Source organism: Pteropus vampyrus, unplaced genomic scaffold (assembly GCF_000151845.1).
Source record: "Pteropus vampyrus isolate Shadow unplaced genomic scaffold, Pvam_2.0 Scaffold20, whole genome shotgun sequence".
Classification (NCBI taxonomy): Eukaryota; Metazoa; Chordata; class Mammalia; order Chiroptera; family Pteropodidae; genus Pteropus; species Pteropus vampyrus.
This window is the reverse complement of record NW_011888801.1, coordinates 6192023-6214799: the sequence shown is the minus strand read 5'-3', so window position 1 is coordinate 6214799 and position 22777 is coordinate 6192023. Positions and strand designations below refer to the sequence as shown.

At 51.7% G+C, this 22777-nt stretch overlaps 1 protein-coding gene across 1 annotated transcript in view; it reads right to left on the bottom strand.

The window, feature by feature from the left end:
- ZMIZ1 (zinc finger MIZ-type containing 1) overlaps window positions 1–22777 on the bottom strand; it is a 248191-nt gene that overhangs the window by 83184 nt on the left and 142230 nt on the right. Inside the window, exons 6-7 of the mRNA XM_023527991.1 lie at window positions 19264–19377; window positions 12209–12314 (exon numbers count right to left, since the gene is read on the bottom strand). Of these exons, the coding sequence (XP_023383759.1) occupies window positions 12209–12314; window positions 19264–19377 (220 nt within the window). The remainder of the gene's footprint in view (window positions 1–12208; window positions 12315–19263; window positions 19378–22777) is intronic.

Below are 22777 nucleotides of genomic sequence, written 5' to 3'. Positions count from 1 at the left end.
GAAAAGAGAGGAAGGGGTAGAGATGGAAAGAAGGAGAAGGGGAATTAGGAGAGAGGGAGAGGGAGAGAGAAAAGGTAGGGAGAAGAGAAATAGAGAGAGGGAGAGAGGGGAAGAGAGGGAAAAAGATAGGACAAAGAGGCAGAGGACTATTTCACTCGGCTTAGAGAGGCTTCAGGCGTCCAGGAAATGGAGCCTCCCCTGGCAGCCCACCAGTATAGCGGCTTCCCCAGAGGGTGCACTGTGGAGGCAGAGGGACCCGTTCTTCTCAGCCCAGCTGAGCCTCTGGGCATGGACTTCACTTTTCTGAGCCCCAGTTTCTATCTCTGAAAAAGGGGACAGAACTCTTTCTCATGAGCTGCTGTAAGAGTCAAGGGGCTCCCCTCTGTGAAGGGATGGCAGAACATGGGCTATCTGAATTGTCCCTCATTTTTCCAACCCTATCTGGGTTGGGAGCTTTCTGCTGGAAGTGGGTGACCCCAGGGGGTTCCCCTCTTATTCAGCTCCCCCCTTTGCTGATGTGGGTCTGCAAACGTTGTGTTTCTCCTAAGCACTACCATGTCTGTGAGCTCCTTGAGGGTACAGGCAATCTCTAGGGTTACCTAAATGCCAATCACCACGTCCGCACATAAACAGGTACCCATGCACCATGTGGAAGGGGTGAATTAGTTTATCCTTTGCATCAAGTCTTTGCTGTCATCATAATGATCTGCCTGTTTGAAAGGCAGACTTCTAACCCCAATAATTCCTGTTTCCTGCTAGAGACAATAGTGGCTCCTCATCCCAAACAGGTGAGACTGGGTCTTTCAGAATTCCCTATAAGGAGTCCAGCCCCAGGCACTATTTCCCACCTGGCCAGCTTCAACAAGCCAGGAGACGTGCCTAGTAATATAAGGAAGCAACTGTTAATAGCTCCTCGAGGAAAGTCATTGGCCAGAGTTCCTAAGCTCTGAGGTCTGTTTCTCTCTAGGCCCAGGACTAGCAAGGGCAGGCATGACCAAGATGGCCATGCTTCCTTCCAGCCACCTGCCTGGCCACCACCCTGTCCCCAGTGAGGGGAATTACCACCCTGCAGAGCTTCCACTGCCAAACACAAACACCTGGTTGCCTGGGCGGCACCTTGCTAGGGTGACGTGATCCAAATGGTCCCCTGAGAGGCAGTTGGGTTGCCATGGAAATGGAAATGTTGCCTCTCCGGCCAGGAGGCTTGGATTCTAGATCCACTGGACCCCAAGCTTAGAGAAGTGAAGTGATTTGCATGAAGTCACACAGCAAGTGACTTTCAGAGCCTGTACTGCAAGGCAGGACTTAATAATTACAGCGATTATATCTACAGCCCTTTTGAGATGCCAGCTCGTGTTAAGTACTTTGCACCCATCGTTTCACGAGAGGCTGGAGGGTGTGTGGCCAGGGTCACACATGGCATTTACCTTGGCCCTAGCTATACTACACACACAGGTTCTATATTTTCCAGACCCCAAACTACCACACAGGGTCAGGCGCAGAGTTTTCAGCTACTACAGGTATGAGAGGCATCCTAAGGAGTGCGAATGCCAGTATGTGGGAATAAGACTGCTAACACATAAGTAGCACTTACAATACACCAGGCCTTATTTTAAGCCCGTATATATATATATATATATATATATATATATATATATATATATATATATATGTTAACTCATTTATGCCTACGATGTAGGTATTATCACCACCATCCCCTTTTATCAAATGAAGAAACTGTGGCACAGAGAAGTTAAGTGACTTTTCCAAGGTCACACAGCTGGCAAGTGGAGGGCTGGGTAGGATTCACATACAGGCAAGCTATTCCAGAGTCCATGCTTTTAACTACTACTTCTCTCTATGAATTAGCTGAATAGTTTCTGGAAAATATATTTGAAATTGGGGCCGACCAGGAAATTTTGGCATTAACAGCTGACATGTACTGAATGCTTACTTTGTGCCAGGCTCTGCTACTCACTATCCATGGGACTGTGAGTGTTGAATGAGCTCGAAGATGGGTGGGGGTGTTTAACCTACCAACAAGGACAAATCATTGTCAAATACTGTACTTGATATCTCCACCAACAAGCAATTCAAGTGATCCCAACAAGCTCTTGAGCCATTAAAATGTCTTTCCCAGGACCTCATTTCAACCTGCTCATAGAGAGTAAGGGGCCACTTACAGCTTCAGGGTCACATATTCTTATTTAAATCACAATTCTGGCTCTTTGTAGCCAAGTGGCCTTGATCAAATTAATCAATCTTTCTAAACCCTGATTTCCTCATCTGTGAAAAGGGGAAACATGGGTCTAGGATCATCATGTGGGATAAATGAGTGCCCAGTACCAAGGAAATACCGACCAAATATTTTTCTGTCATCATCAGAATTTTTCCTAATCCAGGTGCCCTGCCCTGGCCCTGTAAATCTTAATAGGGAAGGCTGATGATAACCTGCACCATCGTTAATTCCCGTCTGTTTGTCTAACCCAGAAGGTATTTACAAGGCCGTGGGTTGCAAAAGTTCCAGAACCACCTTGCCACTTTCTGCCAAGTCCCTGCTCCATTTCACTCTCACACCCACGAATCCCCTGAAATCCTCCTCTGGGGGTGAGAATGCTAAGCTCCATCTTAAAACCAAAGCTCTGGCTTCCTTAATCCTCTTACCTGGCTCTTTGCTCTGCAGAATTAATTGCTGCAGATGGCTTTATTAACTTCTCGGGGGCTGCCCTGGCATCTTCAGGGCACCCTGGGCTGGTGGGGGCAGTTTTGGCAGGACCTCTGTCCCAGGTGCACTATGGCTGCAGGGCGACAACCTGGGTGCCTATGGGGAGATAATCCTGTGGCCCTGCATCTCCCCAGAGGCTGTCAGCTCCTTAGGGACATCTGCAGAGGAGTAGGAAGAGCCAGAACTCTGGACTCACTTCTATCCCTACCGGGGCCACCTCCTTACCCCTTAGTGCCTGTTTCCTCCTCTTTAAATGAGAATCAGCCTGCCTTGGAAATCTCATGCGACTGGATGAGGAAGGCCGTGTAAAGGGCTGTGTTTGTGTGTAGGATTACTGTCATTTCTCCTCTACAGAATGAGGCATTCATTTATTTCAAACCCCAAGAGCGGGAACTGTGTGCGGTGCATTTATATGCATTTGTAGCCCCTGTGCTCAGCGCGGAGTGGGCCTGGAACAAGATGCTAATCATTCCTCGCCCTGAAAATTCTTTTGGTATTTCTTATTTTGAGAGGCATTTTCATGGCCGAGACCTTATCATTCTTCCTGTAGCTGTGAAAGTGGAGAAATGATGTAGATGCATTGGACTGTGGAAGAAAGTGAGGCTGGGCAGAGCACGGCCTGCCCAGGGGAGACAGAAGTGAAGGGTGGTGGCCTGGCTCCCGTGGCCTCATCAGTCTGTCCGCTCTGACTAAAGCACCCTCAAGTATAGGCTAGGGGATGTGGCCCCTGAGATGACTTGGGTGGTCATAGGACCCAGCGAGAAAACCAATGCCACATCAGCTCTCTTCTCATATTTGGGATGCTGCTATTTTAAGGAGAGGAGTCTCAATTTCCTAATGTCCCATTACTCTTTTTAACTGGTGGAGAGTTGGTCCAGGCCCTAGCCACGGAACAGGCACCTAACCTATAGCTAAACCCAGACACGGGGCAGTCTCTTTAGTCTTTATTTTGACAGTTAGTTTCTAAATGTGGCAAGGCAGACTGATCTGCCACTTATGGTAGCAATGTAAGATAGAAAGTTTCCCTTTAAAATTCCCACCTTGAAGTCATAATGAACAAGTAACAATATGAAAAATACAGATCATAATATTAGTGGGACTGGAAAATGGCAGGGATGATGAGGATGGGATGCAAATAACTGAAATTGGGAGAGTGCCTTGTTGCAGGCACTGCAGATGCTTCATTACACGCCCTCTGCTTACTGCGTGCATTGTGACTTTGCTTGCATCTTCGCCAAGGGGACTGTTATGGGGTGTGTGTATCTGTGCCCCGACTCCCAAGAAGCCCTCAACCAATACTGGATACCAGATGTTGGATAAATACCTCCTCGTCCTTGCCTCTCAGGCCGACTGGGGACATATTCTATGCAGTCTCCCAGAGCTCCACGCAGGTGCCCACAGCAGGTAACCTGCTTGACAACACACTTATCATCGACCTCCTTCCCTTCCCTGTCTCATTTCCCTGCTTCTCTACCAGTGTTTTCTGGGATCCTGCTAAATAAATCTGTTGCACTAGAATCTCTGTTGCAGGGTTTGCATCTGGGAGAACCCAAACGTAGACACATCATTTCATTGAGGCTCTTCCAGCAGCCTTGCCTTTCCCTACCATGTGCCTCATTGATCCCTCCCTCCCTAACTCTCGCAATCATGTAGCCAGGCCAAGAAGTCCCAGGATCCAGGTAAGAAAGTGACCCCATCTTGAGGGTTCTGCACCACTTATCAGGGTCCCGGGCCCCAGGTTCCCCTGCCATGGGCTGTGCCCTCATCCTTCCATCCCCTTTTATTTTGGACAGGCCTGGAAAGCAGGTATCCACCAGCTGGGCTGGGCCTCAGGCAGCAATGTCCTTGCATAGCCTGGCTCTGTGGGGGAGCCAGCGATGAGCTAATCCTGCAGAGACAGGGAGACAGGAAGAGTAGCCTCCCTACCAGCAGAGGCCTACCCCCAGGGGCTCTCAGGGAATCAGAGAGGGCCGCACTGGGAAAACTGCTGAGCCAGCCTGGAGACAACAGTGCTCTTGTCTTACCCTACTCCTGCCGACTCCAGCCAAACTCCAAAAGAACTCACAATGACCTTTGCTGCTTCTGCTTAAAACAGAATTCATGCCCCCTGAAGAAAATGTGGGAAACAGTGACACCCTACCCCGCCCCAGACAGATTTGTTACTTATAAGTTGACATTTTGGTATATACCCTGTTTTCTGTTTCCTGTGACTAAGTAAATATACGTTTTGTTTTGCACCTGGTTGAGGTCATACTGAATATACCGTTTTGTTGCCCTTCTAAAAAAATTAATATTATGTCATAAGCATTTCTATGTAGTGGTAATTCTTGGGAGACTCAGTTTTCAATAGCTGTAGAGTGGCCACTGAAGTACTCAACTCCCTTTTCCAGGGCCTTGAAGCTGTTTCTAAATCTGCCCTGTCTCATTCTTCCATGGCACTGCGCCCTCCTCACTGTTCACTCTGGACACCCCAGGGACCATCGTAGCCACCCCTCCCCCCAATTCCTTAGCCTGGGAACGCTGTGTCCACAAACCCTTCGTCACGTGGGCTCCTCCCCACTGTTCTTTTTCTCCAAGAGCAAAGTGAGGCCACTGGATCCCAGGCCTCAGCTCTCAGAGAGCTGGGGGAGGAGAGAGAAGCTGGGGACCATTGGCCCAGGACAACCTACTCCACCAGCTCACTCAGGGTCACTGAGAAGGGGTACAGTTCCCTGTGTTCCAGATCTTACCATCTTACCATGGAGGTCAAAACCCTGCCGAAGCCATGAGACCTGGATCTGCTTCTTCCCTGTTGGCACCTCAGTTTCCTCCTCTATAAAATGGGCCTACTGTTAAGAGCCCCAGTGCCCTCTCAGCAGTAATGAGTCAGCGGGAGGTAAGTGTGTGAACAGGTTTTGTCCATTAAATAGGGCTGACCGAAAGTTGGTTCCCAGGGGCCTGGTGATGAAATTCAGAGCCCTTTCCTGAGCGGGACCTGACCTGGAGTGCAGAGGCCAGAGTAGGAGGAAGGAAGGCAAGTCCCTCCCCCACATCTCAGCTCTGCTGAGCTCAGATGAGGGGGTGGGGGCTGGAGTGCAGGAGGAAGTCTGTCCTGGCCTTGACAAGGCACCCAGCCAGGCAGCCTGGCATTTCAAGGGCGAGGGCCCGCCTGTCCACTGTCTCTGGGGGAGCTGGCCGGCATTAACAAATCCCCAGCAATTTGCACCCACCAATCCCGCCTGCTTGCTGGGCAGCCGCAAGCCGTTTTTCACGCAGAGCTGCGCACAGCTTTGTCTTAGAGAGACAGATCTGGCAGGGTGTCCCTGAATGAGGCCATTTGTCCTCCCCAGTGACGGTGATGGGAAGGCGCCTGCGTGCTCTGGGGTGGGCAGAGGCAGAGAGGGGTGGAGAGATGCTATGGGGGAGGTGTGAAGGCATGCACAGGAGCTAAGCTTCCAAGAAAGGCCAGGAATGTCCCCACCACTGCAGGGGTCTGAGAGCCCCCATTCAGCCAGGTGGGACCAAGAAGGATTGTTTTCAAAGACAGAGGGAAACGGTTGTGACCCACCTTCTCCTGCTTAAGGAGTCCTGGGGTAGAGGTGGTGAAATGACTTGGCTGGACTCGGATGCCTGTGTCCCAACTCAAACCTCTGATGGAGGTGGGACACTTGCCACAGGACCCCCTGGGTTTGGGGTCTGTCTCTGAACCCCGGAGCTACTGCACAAGTTGCTGTTGAAGCCCCCTGGGACTGAGGGCTCTGAGGTAGGACTGAGCCCTTCCTGAGACCCTCCTGCGTGGACCCCAGACCACAAAGGGCAAGGCAGGAGCCCCATCACATTCCTGATTCTTCACCTCCCTGGCTGAGTCGGTCCTCTTTCCGGGGTCTACTGTCGAATCCTCTGGGAGCACATCAGAGAAGCCGGACCAAGCAGATGTTGGTCAACACAAAGCAAGCGATACCCTTTGCTTGGGCTTCCCCTCCTGGTCCTGGGACTCAGGTTGCTTTGTTGGGATGTGAGGGTGTGCTTAGAGCAGAGGTCAGAAACATACATGTCCACAGGGCCTGGGGGTTTCCAGCCATGGGAAATGCTTGGGTGTGAGACAATGTGGTGGGGTCAGCCACCCCCCAGTCAGTCATGGGTCCAAGGTTCCCACTGAAAGGAAGCATCTGACTTGACAGTGCAATCTCCCAAAGAGCAACTGTTGGCAACTAATCTGCATTTTTAAAAACCAGCAAGTAGTCAGACTCAGATGTCTGTGGGTCATGTCCAGCCCATGGGTGGGTGATTAACAACCACCCTTCTCTCATCACTAAGGAAGGCTAGTCTTCTCTTCCTTGGAGATTTCAGGAGCCGCCTCTTCAGCCCTGACCTCTCTCCTGAGTTTTCTGGTCCCTTCTCCAGATACCCCCGGGACACCCTGGCACCTCCCATACCTGCTGCTCTCGCCATATTTTCCACTCTGCCAACAGCTCCATGCTTCTCATCTCCCAGACGAGAATCCAGAGCCATCACTAACCTGCCTAAGGGAGACAGGAGGGGTGCAAGGACAAGTACCAGGCATCCCGAGCTCTAGTCTAGGCTCTGCCATCCATTAGGACCTGGGGTGGGTCCCTGCTTCTCGACTCTGAGCTCCCTACACCCCTTGAGTTTTGGCATTCCTTATTCTATTATTTTAACATATTGCTGGGTTGCTTACAGAGGTCAGCTGAGGGGACACAGAGGCACTCAAGCATGGACAGTAGCTGAGGCAGAGGGCTCTTGGGGACCTTGGACACGGAGACTGCCTGGTACTTGGCGCCCACATAGCCAGCAGGCTCGGGCCCGCTTGGTGCCGAGGAGGCTGACATTTCAGCGCTGCCTGCCAAGTTGCTGCGGGCTGGCACGCAGTAGCAGTGGGGGGTGGGTGGGCATGCCACGGTCTTGGAGGATGAGACAGGTGACCTTCTGTACCAAAGCCAAGGAGGGAGTAGCTTAGCCCCCAAGGACCCTCCCGATGAGGAGCCTCCTGCCTGTTTGAGTGTGTGTGTGCGTGTGCTCCCATGTGCAAGCATCAGGCTAAAGGCTGCACCAGAACAAAGAGCTGGGGGCTGGGTATCTGAAGGGCCCACGTGGAGACGCCTGACTTGGCGGTTTGCTGCAGTCTGCTCTGTGCTCACGCGCTCGCCCTCTCTCTCTCTCTCTCTCTCTCTCTCTCTCTCTCTCTCTCTCTCACACACACACACACACACACACACACACGAACAGCACTACCCCCAGGTCTGAGCTCCTGCTCCAGAACCCACCAATGCTGGCGCGCACAGCCCAGCCCACCTCACCGCCATCTCTCCTGACAAAGCACCGCTCCTCGCTGCATGATCTCATCCCACCGGCCCTCATCTGGCCCCAGCTTGGCCTCCTGACAAGAGACAGACAGGGAGATGAAGCAGGAGAAGGGATTGGGGAGGCAGGCAGAGAGAGAAGGGGAGAGATACATACAGATACATACAGACATGAACACAGCACACCCCGACACACACACAGACATGCTCGCCACCACACACACAGACACTCACGACACACTCGTCACCACACACACAAACACGTGCGTGCAAACACACACACACCACAAGGAGAGAAGTCTGAGAGCGGCAGGGAAGGGAAGGACAGAGACAGATATACGATATCAGAGACCCTCAGAGAAAAAGAAGAGGGAGATATTAGAAGGGTAAAAATTGTATAAGCCAGTCAGACAGAGTGGGAGCCCAGACAGAGACAGAAAAATAGCAGGGTAGAGAGGAGGCACAAGCTGGCTGCAGGAGCTCTGAAGACAGAGCATGTCCTAGAACTATAGAGGCCTGGCTGGGAGGCCAGCTGTAGTCAGCGTGGCCAACACACACACACATACACACACACACACACACACACACACACACACACACACACACACACACACCCCTGAGACCACGGAGACCCTCACGGCTGCAGCTGGAAGTGCGGTTACAGCAGGTCATACACCCAGAGCTTTGGGAAAGGCATCAGAGATGAAACAGACTTGCTGGGGCAGAAAGGGCCTTGGAGGAGTTGAGAACCATGTTGGGGAAAAGACAGACAGAAGCAGCGAAGGAAAGCTGGAAAGTAATATCTACTCGGCACCCACTGTGCGTCAGGTATTAGCTGAGCCCCTTGCTTCCCTGATTACGAAATCATATTTAATCCTCACAGGCAGCCTGTGAGATAGGCATATAATCCCTCTTTACAGATGAGGCCACAGTTCCAGGAGATAGGCAACATGGCAGACAGGTGTCATGCTAGAGCTGCCTCTAGAACTTTGGGTCACCGCTCTGCTCCCCTTGGCCTCCACCCCTCTGATGGTCTAGCCTGACCCCAGCAGACCCTTTATCCAGCCAATAAACCAGCAGCTGAAGCCTCCCCCTTCAGACTGGCACTCTGCCTTCCCAGAACAAAAGCCAAGTACAGGGATGACTGGTATCCTGAAGGCTGCAAGGCCTATCTTCTCAAGGGGTGAGGGTGGCCTGTGAAAGGTGGTTAGTCATGGCTGTCAGTGCTGATGAGGGTTTGACTCCTAATAAGAGATACTCAAGTGACAGCTAAGCCACAGGCACTGCCGGGCCTCAGTGTTCTCAGCTGCAGAATGGGTATCCTGAGAACTCACTTCAGGGGCCCAGGGCATAGCCTATGACTTAATAGACACAATGCAGGAAAAAGGGCTTCATAAACTGTAAAGAGCTGTGTACAATGAAGGTACAGATGGAGGAAAGAACAAATTGCTTGTTTTAGGAGAAGTGATACTGGAAATAACACTTAGAAGAGGGCAGGGCCATGTTGAAGAGACTTGCATGAAGGGAAAAGCTCTCCCAAGTGGAGCAGCTTCCCAGATCCTGATCCAGGAGAATAGAGGCCTCCTAAGTCTAGGTCCCTGACCAGCCCCAAAGTCAGTTCGATGGAATGAGCAGAGCCATAGGCCTGGAATCAGGAGGCCATGAGTTCAAGTCTCAACTCTATCATTTATGAGCTGTGTGACAACAGGCAAGTCACAAGACCTATCTGAGCTTTGATTTCCTCATTCATAACTGTAGATAATACCCTGTGTCTCATGAAGCTGGGCATGAAGCAAGATACAGAAGAACACCCAGCATGTACCAGCAAAGGCATGAGAGACGCCTGAGGGAGGGACTGAATGGGGCCCTGAGCCTCTCCTCCCCCACTGGGGAGCAGCTAGGGCCTCTGAGACAACTGGATGTCCTGTTTTCCCCCTACCCCTATGGCTAAGCTTTCCTGTCTTGATTTTGCCGCATACCTAGCCCTTAGATTCATGCCTTTGTCTCTACTCCACTCCACAGGAAGTGGAGTCTTCCTAGTCCAGCCACCGGCATCCTTATCCTGATGTTTCCAGCAATCTGCTAACTGGCTCCTTGCATCCACACTGCCCTTCCCTCTGCCCCTGCCCAATCTGTTCTTTTGTAGTTGGACTGATCCTTGCCGAATAAGAATTTAGCTAAGTTCTCATTACTCTTAGGACAAAGACACAACCCTCAAGACAGGCCCCATGTGTCTAACTGCTGCTGACTTTTGCCTCTAGGCTCTGGAACCACTGTCTTTCTTTTAGCTCTGCCAAAAGCCGTATTTCCTTCTACCTCAGGGCCTTTGCACAGGCTGTTCCCTTTGCCTGGGAAGAAGCTCTTACTCCTTTTCTTAACCTACTCAACTCTTATCCAACCTTTGGGTCTCAGGGAAGCCTTCCCCGACCCCCAAGTGGTCTTACGGTGTCCTTGAGTTTTCCTTCATGACACTTATCATGGCTTGAATTTACACACACACCTGTGATTATTTGATCAATGTTTTCCTATCCCTTTGGACCAGGGGTCAGGAAACTATAGCATATCACCTACTTTCATAAAGAAAGGTTTATTGGAACTAGCCACACTTATTTGTTTACGTATGTCTACAGTTGTTTTGTATGGCCTGCAAGGCCTAAACTATTTACTATCTGGCCCTTTACAGAAAAATTTTGCCAAACCCCTTCTCCAGACTGTGGTTTCTCAAGGTGGGGCCATGTTTGTTTTACTCTTCATTGTAATCCAGCCCTGGCCAGGTGCCTGCACAGAGCAGGCGCTTAACGGAGACATGGATGCATGTTTTTTTGATAATTAACAATTTTTACCTTGTCAAAATTGTATTGACTTAACTTATTGTTAAAATTGCAGATTCTATCAGAATAGACATCACTTAGAAGATTCCAAGACCCTGTTCTGGCAAGCAGTTCAATACAATAACAATATCCCAGCCTAGGCAGGTGCATCCAGGATCCCACAGTAGCTACTGGCTGGTAAGACCTCACACATCCTTTATAAGCGCCCCATAATCCCAGTGCATGGACTGTCAGCATACACGGAAGGGAGCCCACACCAGCATTCAAGAGAGTAGGGGTTGAGCAGACTTAATGAAAACACATTGTGAGATGTCCTTTAAACATTTTCATTAAGGCTGTTTCTATATAGACTCCAAAGAAATGATTGACGAATTCAGAGAAAATGTCTGTTTTACTGTTATGTGGAGGAAATAATTGATTTTTTTCTTTTTCAATGAATTGTTCTGACAGATAAAGAATGTTAAAAACATCTAGACACTATGCTGGGCACTGTACATATTTCTAGGACTTATAGTGATCCTTGCAAAGTAGGTCTCATTGTCATTCCTGCCTTCCAGGGGAGATAAACTGAGGTTCAGAGACCACATGCTCAGCAAATAACAGGGCTGGCTCGTGACAGGTCTGTCAGAGTTAAAGCTTACATCGCACTCTCTGCTTCAGCAATGAGGATGGTGGGGAATGTACAGCAGTACCTTTAGCGGGCATGAAGCCCTCATAGACAGAATATAGCCGGGCACCTTCCCTGACCTCTGTTTAACATGGGGTCATGAAGTCACGTTCGGTGACAAAGTTGCAATGGAGAATGCAGAGCAGGCTGTGAGAACCCGGAATGTACTGATTTGTTTTTATTTTCATTTGTGTTTTATTTTAAATAATTTTTTTTGAATGAATGCAATGGAGTGTCACGGTTAAGATTACCTACTCTGGAGTATGGGCCTGGGCATAAATCCCAACTCTGCCACTTTCCAGCTGTGTGACTTGGGGAAATCTCCTCAGCTTCTCCAAGCCTCAGTTTACTTGTCTATAAAATTGAGATGATTGCAGTGCTTATGCTCAGGGGTCACTGCGGCGATGAATTGAGATAATGCATGGTTTCTGTTAGCCTGTTGCTGGGGTGTGGTGTTCCTTGGGCCCCTCACTGGCCCTGAAGTTCCCCTCGTTCCCCCACCCCCCAACAGGTAAGGATACTTTCTGAGGTGAGGGTCAAGCCCCACCTGTTGGCTCTGGAGGCTCACACCACACATGGACAAACTGAGGTATCAGCCAACAGGGGTAGCAGACAGCCCTGGGTTAGAGTCCAGTTCTCCTCCCTCCTCCCGATGACATCCGTGGAGCCCCCAGTGGTCACCTACCGGCAGACTTCGGAGTGAACTTATCTCGGTTTGCAGCACACACAGCCAACAGTCTATAGCCGAGGTCCAGGTCGAACCCTTGCTGAGCTGCCACCCGACTGACCACCTGCCAGCAACAGGGGAAGAAAGGGCAGGGGTGAGACAATGCCCACACCCGGCCTCTGAGCCCAGAGTGGCGGATGTACCTATTTTATAGGTGAGGTGGGCAGGCTAAGGCAGATCCCCAAGATCTGGCAGAGTCGGGACTCAAACTGCTTCGTTCAGTCATTCAGCAAAATTGACAAACCCCTCTTCCACGCCTTGCGATCCCAGCCTCTACCCTCCAGGGTTTCTAGTCTAGTGGTGGGCCTGACCCCAAAGCCCAGGCTCTGCCACTTTTAAGGGCTCAAATGTGGCCACATTCTAGCAGTTGGCTGGGGATGCTGTACCATGTGTTTTGGACACCCCAGGCCAGGGTCTCTTTTCCTCTGGTGTAGCTCTTCAAACTCCCTTCCAAGTCCCCAGCCTCCAGGAAGTCTCCCGTGCTCACCACCTCTCCCCTGTCCCTTACAGAGCCTCCTGCACCTGCCATCGTGGGGCACTCACTACCCCCGCTACACTAAGCAAGGTCCCCACCCAGAGCATTGACCTCTCCTGAGTCTGAATCTGTGTGTAAGGAGAAGCACTGACTTAGGACACACAAACTCCATGGAGCCTCAGCTTGGAGCTGCCCGATGGACAGCTGACACTTCCCCAGATGGACATGCGTAACACTCCTCAGTGCTTAGCTCTGGGCCAACCGCTCTTGCAGCCCCTCAGACTCCAGCCCAGAAACTGCAAGGCTCTCCTGCTCGACCTGGAGTCTGTCTTCAGCATCAAGCACCAGCTTAGCACATAGGAAACTTCCATAAGAGTGGCAGTGAAGTTCGCCAACAGCTGTGTATCTGGAGACTGCAGGTCCCACCCAACTCCTTGTGAACCTTGGTAGTATGGGCTCAAAGTGGGAGAGGCAAGAGCCTTGGACGGCTGGCAGTCCTGGGGCAGGAGACAGTGTCGGGTGGAGTACTCCTGGGGCCCCAGAGTGATTCCGCAGGCTCACGCCCATAAGGTTTCACTCCCTCCCCGCTCATTCCTAGGTGTCCCGAGACGGCCAGCTCTGCCCCCTCCTGCCTGCCTTCCTCATTAACAGCAGGCAAATTAAGTTTCCTTATTAAGAGGGAAGGACCTTGGAAAATGGAGTCGTTTCAGGAAGCAGCTGGGGCGGCTATGGCTGACTGGGAAAGGAGTGCTCCCAGATGTAGGGCTCATCTTTTGAGAAAGGGAAGACGCTGTTATCAAAGTCCCTAGAGACGCCTACTCCAGAGGCACTGGAGGTCCTCAGAGAGTCTCAGGGTGCTATGGGATTGGGCCTGGCCCCTATAGCCATTAGAATAGATCCCCATCACCTTCTTTATATTTAGGGGTTAATTATAAGGGCTCTGGGCTAAAAAGGTGGGGGAAACCATAATCTAGGCCAACTCTCTCGTTTAAAAATATGGACACTTGGGGCCTGGAGTGTCCATGGTGAACCAGGGAGGAGCCAGTGGCTCTCCCTTCCCAGAACCACCAGAGCCTTTTGGGATAGGTCCCTGCTTCCCTGCCCCCCCCCCCCCCCCCACGTCCTAGGAAGCCCCTATGCAGGGAGGAAAAAGGACTTTCTTAGGTTAGAATGTTTGCTCAGCTTCTCTGCTACAAACAGAAGCCCCTGATGCAAAAGCTTTCCGTTCTCTCCAGGCTCGTTCCCACGGGCTCTACTTGCCCCTGCACTATGTTTCTTATGTCTCTCCCCACCCCCATGTTCCAGAGTCTCTGGGCCATCCAGGGCAGGGATGTCCTGTTAGTCTCCCTGTCCGAGCAGAAAAACCAAGGCCCTTAACTCTTTACGGCGGACAGAAAATTCTGCAAACACACTCCTAGAGCAGGAAGAAGGGTTCTGGAAGGGTCTTTACAACCCGGATGTTTACTATGGTGCCCTTCCTTTTTGGCAGGAGAGCCTTGGGGTGGACTCGCGTGAGCTCCACGGTTCATTTGTACTGGCACACCAGTAAGGCCACTGCTTGTGGAACGTCAGCACAGGCGGGTACTGCAGTGGGACAGCTGGCTCCCAGGTCCTGAGGGCTAAGTAAATGTTTTATAAGCAGCGAAGCACCAAATTCTTACAACGGCTTCACGAGGAAGTGTTGTTATCTGTTTTACAGATGAGGAAACTAAAGATGAAGAACAGCCCAAGGTTACACAGTCTGGTCGTGAGAGGGCCGGGATGTGATCCCAGGACTTTTTTAGCCTACGAAGGGTTAAGGCCATAACTCCCAACCTGCCTGGAGAACCCTCAGGCCCTAGGTTGAGAGCAGGAAGGCAAAGGTCCCTCTGTTTGGCCAATACTAGCTAATCCTGTTGCTCTGGTTTGAAAAACAACAACAACAATAACAAAAAAGCAACAAGCTAAATTGAGCAAGAGGGGCCTGGTGCTGGTACAAAGGCTGTCCTATAGGCCTGGGCCTGGCCCTTCAGAGGAGCATGGAGTGTCTGTTTGTTACAAGTCCCTTGAGCCCCAGCATTTAGAAGGGTCATTGGCTCCAACAGCCTCCTTTCACTGACAAGGAAGCTGAAGCCCAGAGAGATCAGGGTCTTGCAGAAGGTCACACAGCATGGGTGTGGCAGAGTGGGCTAAGCTAGACCCTGTGACGCTACAGTGCCTTGTGTATACCCCTAGCTTCCTCTGGCCCAGCCTGAGGACACCCAGGAAAACAGTGTGGAATGGGGTCTAAGTGACAGTGGTGGGGAAGGTGGGCTCAGCTCAGCAGTCTGTTGTGTTTTGGAGAGGCCTGCTCCCACCTCAATGGGCATGAAAAACACACTGAGGGACCCCGGGCGGGCGGGGGGGCGGGGGTAGGGGGAGAGTAGGAAGACCCCTCCTCCACAAAGGCTGGTGGTGAGTGCCACTACTGCCCTCTGCTGGCTGCCCAGGCCCAGCTAGCTCAGTCAAGCCCACAAGGTGTTTGCTCTTCAGGCTGTCCTTCAGGTGTTGGCTGTTTGAGACCTAGACTCTGGGACCCAGGGAGATCTACAGGTCAGCGAGTCCAGCCACTCATGCCACAGAAAGGGAACCTGAGGCCCACATGTGAGAGAGGAGGCGTGCTCAAGGTCACGTGGCAAATACGTTAGGGGACCGTGCTGCCTTTAAAAGCGATGGGCCTTCTGGCCAGGAAGCAGGACAGGCTGTCTGGGAGATGCTAGAGAAGGGGTTTCTGCTCCCGGCAGGGGTCTAGACCCACAGCCCTTTCTGACTGACAGTCAGGGGAGCTGAAAATAAGCTGGGCTTGTGCTCTAATCCTACTCCATCCTATGCTGTGCAACCTAAGGCCAAACTACTTAACCTCTCTGAACCTCGGGTTCCTCGTCTGTAAAGGTTCGAGGATGTCCTCCATTTCTAGGGTTGTGTGCAATGGGCTCTGACTGTTCCATATGTCCCAGCTCCACCTCATGGTTATACCCAAACTACTCAAGGCAGGCCCTCATTTCTCACTTTGCTACCGTTTCTTAACTCAGGGTTGGGCTGGTATTTCTGTTGCTGCTACTGCTGCTTTGGAGTCAGTAATGAGACTGGGTTCTGGTCCTGCCACTTACTAGCTGTCTTATCTCACCCAAGCAACTTAATCTCTCTAGGCCTCAGTGTCCTCATTAAGTGAAATGGGTACAAAATATCCTCCTTGCAAGGACTGGGTACACAGCTCAATGAATGCTGTATGTGAATGTATGCCCAGGGCTTCAGCAGGGAAGGCTTCGAGGCTGTGGGGGAACCCCTCACCGGAGAAACAAGGCCTCTGTGGATGTGCTAACTGGTCTCTGTTTCCCTCTTCCACCTCCCACCCATCTCCCCTCTTTTGTGCCCGGGCCACCCGAGCCTTCCTACAGGAGGAGGAGGGAGCAAGTCCAGAGAGGCCTGACTGTGAGGGGGACGCCCACAGAGGGATCTCAGCTCTGCTGCGAAGGGAAGGGGCCGGGAGAGTGAGCAGCCACCACCACCAAGAAAAACCTGGTCCTGAGGAAGAAGTGGTACCCTGGGCTCTTGCACTTCCGCATCCTGGAGTCAGGAGCCATTAAGGGGACCATGGGACAGGGGTCTCCCAGTGGTCCAAAGAGCTCTTCGCCCCAGAGCCTGGCTCGGGGGTCCAGAGCCTCTCACTTGAATTGTGCCTGAGCTGCTTAGAAGCCAGCATGGCACAAATGTGTCCATTTTCTGCCTAAGGCTAAGTGGTTTTTAATTTATATCCTCCGAGTAAGCCGGATCCAGAGGAATTTGCTCCCCGAGGTCACCCAGGGGATTGAGACAACCTGGAGTGATCAGACTGCCACCTGGATGGGGAGGGGTATGCGTGTGTGCGGTGGGGGTTAGGCAGCTTTGCCTGCTAGGCCCCTTGGGATCTCTAAACTCCCTCAATCTATCCTTTCCCACAGGGCAGGGTAGGGACTAAGGATGCCTGGGGGAGGGGAAGACTGGCAGCGGGGCCCTGGGGCTGCATGCAGTCAGTGGTACCAGCCCAGGACTATATCAAGCTGCTCTCCCTTTCTCAGTTCCCTTGTTTGTAAAATGGAAGTGATAATCCCTTCCCTGCCCGCCTTGCAGGGTTTTCATAAGGATGCAAGGGGACAACACCTAAGAAAGTGCCTTGGGCATCGAGAGTGTCTTCTACGACCCCACCTTTCCTGCTGCTGGTTCCTCGGAGCTCCAAGGGACAGTCAGACCCAGGTCTCTGCAACCGTGGCTGGTGGATCAAGGGCTCCTTTCTGGCTAAACAGCTAGGCGGAGAGGCGGGGGACAAAGCCAGCCATTCAACCAAGTGTATAACCTAAGCTGGGGTGCAATGAGAAGAGGTCTTTGTGCAGAGTTTCCCCTGCCTGGGAAGCCAGAGCCTACACCCTGTCCAGTCAGGTCCTACAGGATCCTCCCTGGACTTCCTTCTCCAAGAGGCCCTCCACAATACCTCCATCCTACCCTCCAAGGATGCTCCCTTTCAGAGCTCCTATCCTATGCTCATTGTACTCCTTTTGGTGCCCAGCACAAGGCCTGGCCCACTGCAGAGACTTGAATGTTTGTTGAATAAATGGATGAATAACAAGGCCAAGGCAGAGCCAATTACTAGTCATCTCATGCTCACCTGCCCATCTACCCTGGCCAGGGCCATTGTCTCATTCAGCTTAAAGTCTCCATGTCCTAGGTAGAGCCAGGCGTGGGGCGGGATGCTGGGGGAACATGGCAGCCTGTCTGGCTATGTGTTATGCATGAACCCCACCTCCTTGTTCACTTCTGGCTGCCTGCAGCTGGGGTGGGAGTGAGGGGGCCTCTGATAACATCTGTCCCTGCCCACGCGGCTTAGCCTGAACCAGGATCCCCACAAAGAGGATTAAGAAAGCTGGGGAGGGAGGGAGAGGCCAATGGCTGAAGGATAAGGAGGGCTGGGCAATGCAGGTGGCCGCCTGATTTGGCGCGGTGGCCCCAGTGGGGGCCAGATGGTATCGGCTTTGGACAAATGGAGGAACCTGGGAGGGTCTTGGCTGCATCTCTGCCTGGCATCCCTAATGGGCAGGAGCATCCGCTCTAGAGGCAGATGGGTCTTGGCTTGAATCTCAGGTCCACTTCTTATGGGCTGTGTAACCTTGGGAAGTCAGTCACAAGTCTCACTTTCCTCCTCTATAAAATGGAGAAGATGGCACGACCAGCTGCATAGAGTAGGTGTAAGGATTCAGTGAGAAGGCATGTCCAGTGGGCCAAGATCAGTGTCAGGCACAGAAGAGGTGCTTGATAATGATGGTCCACGTTATTGTTGCTATTCCTTTCACTCCAGGCCAGGGCTATTCTGGGCCCTTCTCCTCCCTCCTGTCTACAGCTTTATAAGAAACACGGTGCCCTTGGACTTTACCCATTGTTCCTGCCTGGCCAGCCATCCATCTTGGCCCCTCCTATCCAAGCTTTGGGGTAGCTGGCCTCCCTAGCAATCCATTTACCCACATTCCCTTCAAAACTGACTCAGGACCCTCTGAGCAGCTGCCCTCACTGGCTGCCAAGGTGTCCTCCCACTTATGGATACAGATTATGTGGCTGGGGACATTCGCAAGCTTTGAGCTCCTTCTACATGGCTGTCAGCTGGCAAGCTCCTCAGCTTGGCAAATCATGCCACCAGCTGTGGGCCTGGCCTCTGCTGAGCTTGTATCCGAGACCCTTACCAAGCTGAGTTAATCTCAGTTCTCTGGGTTCTGGTGTACAACCGCACGTGCCATTTCATGTGCCTAGAATGCTCTCACTATCCTCAGCTACCTGTGCGGATGGATCAAACTCCTAAAGATGTATAAGTGGCTCCTATGTCAATTTTCTACAACCAGCTCCACCTCCCATGCAACTAATGCTCCCTTTCTCTGTGCAACCTCCACCTTGTACATAATTTTCTCAGTCACGTATCTCCACATCTGTCTTCCCTACTAAAGGGGAAATTAGGTTTGGTGAAGTCTCATCTGTCGTTGGTTTTGCAGGACTTAGCAGTGGGGATTGTACGTGATAAATGAGACATCAATCGGTATTTATTCGAATAGATAGACGGATGGATGTAATAGTAGCTCGATATATGCTTATATAAATGGATGAGTGGATGGATGAGGATAAAAAGAGCTCACTAGAATTTTACCTAAGTGAATGAATGAATGACTGATTCAAAAGTCTCTCTGCTTTCTAAGATGGGTACGAATCCTTCAAGAGTCTCTCAGCTTTGCTTATGATGCATCAGACTTGGAACTCTCCAAAGTAGGCCCTGTCTTTCTCATCAAGTGTGGGGTACACATGTAATCCGTGGGGACTTTGTCTCCTCATCAGACCAGTTTCCTGTGGTGTCTGTATGTCAGGGGTGCACACAGAAGGGCCAACCCCTTCAGCACCAATGTCTTCCTATCTCTCATCCCCTATCATCTGTGGCTACCCCTACGCCTGGCCAGGCATGCAGCCATCCTCTCTGGGCGTGCACAGGTGGGGAAAGGTGCGAACTCACCGTCAAACAGCCCATCAGGCTTTGCTCAAAGGGCCGCTGGAAGGCTCTCGGGTCTCCACACCAGTCCAACAGCTCTGTGGCGGCATTGTGGAAGTTGGCAGGATTCTGTAAGTGCTGTGGGAGAGAGAAAGGAGAAATCATGAGGCCCCAGAAACGAGGGCAGCACAGATAGTCATGGGGTCTGGGATGGGGAAGACCCTAGGTCTCACAAGAGACTTTGCAGAAAGGAGCAGACCTGATTGACAAGCTTTCTCCAATTCCCCCTCATATACCTCGCCTTTGCATCTCTGCCTCCAGCCTAACCCCTGGGAGGAGGGGATTAGCAGCCCCATTGTAAAGATAAGAAAACCAAGGTCTAGAAGAAGGCAATGATAGTAGATATTAAAGTGTTTTTTAGATGCCAGCAGTAGGGGAGATGAACCCTGCAGAGTTTAGGAGGGTGGCATGTGGCTACCATACTTGGGGGCTGGCTCTCCTTGAGCCAGGACAGGCTGGCCCTGGAGATTTCTTTTTGATAATTCTCAACACACACGCACGCGCGCGCGCACACACACACATACACACACACACACTCGACCATCCACTCACCCCAACTCTGGCTTCAGACAAACTCTGCCATAGCCAAATAGGGCAAGAGCAGGCGGGGTCAGAAAGAGGCCTCCAGGCCACACAGCTAGGACTAAAGCACACTGTGCCCAGGTTACTGTCACACTGTAGTCTGGGGTATGTGGCTTAGCGACTTCTGATTTCCTGGGCCCAGTCTGGCTCGGCTTGGGGGCTGCTGGCATTGTTGGGAGGGGTTGCAGCCTGAGCTCAGGCCTTTCTCAGTTGGGGAGCTGAATCAACTGAGACAGAATTCTGATGCCAAGGCCTCTAGATCCTGCTTCAGACCCAGGCCACAGGGCTGATGGGCTGGGGTAGGGATGGCTTCCATAGTCACTCCTCCATTTTTTAACACTTATCCATGTCTTTCTAGGCCACGCTGAGTTAGGCACTCAGCCCAGGGTCATGAAGCAGGTTGGGGTGAAGCTGAGATTCCAGTGCTGGGAGTTACTGCCTCGGGGTCCTCCAGTGGGACATCTAGAAGGTGTACACAAGGGTCAGAGTATAAGCGGCTGCAAAGGGGAATGTGGTACCTTTTGAGGTTCCTGTGGCTTTGGTGCTGGAAGAGACAGGGAACAGTAGCTGGCCCCGGGGAATGCAGCATCCCTACCTGCAGTGTGAGTCAGCCTCAGAGCCAAGGCAGGGAGGGGTCTTAGGAGCTGTCAAGTCCCCAAATTGGGAAGAAGGCGGATGTGCTGTGGTTGCCCCTGTGGGGCAGGGACCCTGGGGTCACACTCCACTTCCACCTCTTTCCTAGCTGCTAACCTAGAGCAGTCCCCCACCTCTCTGAGCTTTAGTCACCCCATCTGTAAAATGGGGATGCGGACCACAGGATGGCAGTGGGAATGTTTGTTTCCTTCGCTTGGGGTTTCATGACTGTTGATAGACATGGTTTGTACAAGGCAAGATTTAAAAATGGATGGAAGAAAGTAGAATGAATTAGAATATCCTCCTCCTTCCATGGGAGAATCAGGAGAGGGGGAGATGAAGGAAAGAAAGAGGGCAAGTGTGCAGCAACACAGCCCTCCATCAGGGGGCCGTGGTCAGGATTAAACAAGATGAGGCTTATACAGCCCCTGGCAAAGCGCCTGGCGTGTGGGGTGCTCCCATGTGGGGCTGCCCTTGGCCCTGATTCTGTTTCCCAGAGGCTCCCTTGGAAGCACAGCTGCACTCAGCAGCTTGCAGCCCTGGCTCCACTCAGTGCTCTTTTTGTAAAGGCAGAGCTCCTGCATTTGATTTGCAGAAGACAGGAGGAACTTCCACAGATAGAAACATGCCCTTTGAGAGGGCAGCAGTGAGTCCTCACCTCTGGCCCCAGTGCCCCCTCTCTAAATCAGGCCCCCTTTGAAGCCACACGCAGCACCTGGGCTCCACGTGGAAAGCCAAGCAAAGCAGCTAATTCCCGGCCCAGCAGCCTCCTTCTGCTAACCGAGTTATTCCGTTTATTTACATGATGTCACACCCAATTAGCAGTGTCAGCAGCCACTGCAGGCTGCTCTCAGACCTGCCTGCACACAGCACCCTCACCTGTGGCAACCCCCGCTTTGAGGCTCTGGGCTCGCAAGTGGCCTCTGAGGCCAGGCTCAGGAGCCCAGTTTTGTTCTGGCCCCCGAGTACTCAGCCTTCCATACCTGTCAGCCCACCTCTGAGCTTCTCCACTTTCACCTGGGCCAGCTCACTGGCCATCACTTGGGCTCTGGGTGGTCATCTGTGAGTGCAACTCATTGGTAGAAAGACTATCAGGCATCCCATTCAGTGGCTGTTGCTCAGAGGCTCTGTGGCCTTGGCCAAGCCCCCTCCATTCTCTGTGCTTTTGTAGTGCACAGAGATGTAGTGAAACGAGCAGGAGAGACCTGGACCAAACCCCATCTCAGCCCCTGAGCCACACAGCCCTGGGTGTGTTCTCGAGCTTCAGATCCTTCATCTGTAAAATGGGATGCTGCAAGTTTTAGAAACAATATACCTGATGACATCCCTATTGAAAGAGAGGTGCCAGGTAAAAACTATTATTGCTGGGACCTCTGTACTATTTCTTATTTCTCCTACAAGCTTCTAGAGCATAGAAATAGTGCCCTGTTCCGCTCTGGAACCCTAGATGGCATAAGGCCAGGCCCAAGCAGAAATGGTCAGTGAACAGTTAACTGTCCAAAGGATGGTCCAAGCTAGCCACTTCAGAATAGGTTCCCACTGGTACATAGAGAGGCTGAGGCTGGGTGGGTGAGCTTGGCCAGCTTTTGATGGTCTACAGATGGAAGCACAGATTTAAATCATAGGCAGAGGCATCCCTGGTTGTGGCTGTTACTAGATACTAATATCCTGTCCCCCACCATAAAGCCTGCCTATCTCCGCAATTCCTCACAAGACTGGGGCTATATCCACTGGCCACTGAGTCTGGGGCAAGAGTAGGGGACACAATGCCCAAACCAGGGATTGGCTACCCAGACCAGGTGATGAATGTATCTTCTTGTCAATCCATCTGTGAATCAAATAATCCATCCACCCATCCACCCCTCAGTGAATCAGTTCATAACCCATTCATCCATTCACTACTTTATCATTCATTCATCCATTCATTTACCTATATATCTACCTATTTATCCAGAACTTATCTAACCACCCACTCATCCATTCATTCATCCATTCATTCATCCATCATCCATATCCACCTGCCTAACTGCTCATCCGTATGTCTATCCAACCACCCATTTATTCATTCCCTTAGCTATCCATCGTCAGTCCACCCTGCCCCTCCCCTGCCCAAAGCATACTTGGGCCTCACCCTGGTCTAGACTCTGCTGACTTAGAGATGAATATGGCAAATCTTCTGTCCCCAAGGAACTTAGTCTGGTGGGAGGCCTGACATATGCCCTGCAGGACCTACAGCTCAAAGAAAAAAGAGCAGAATGGGTGA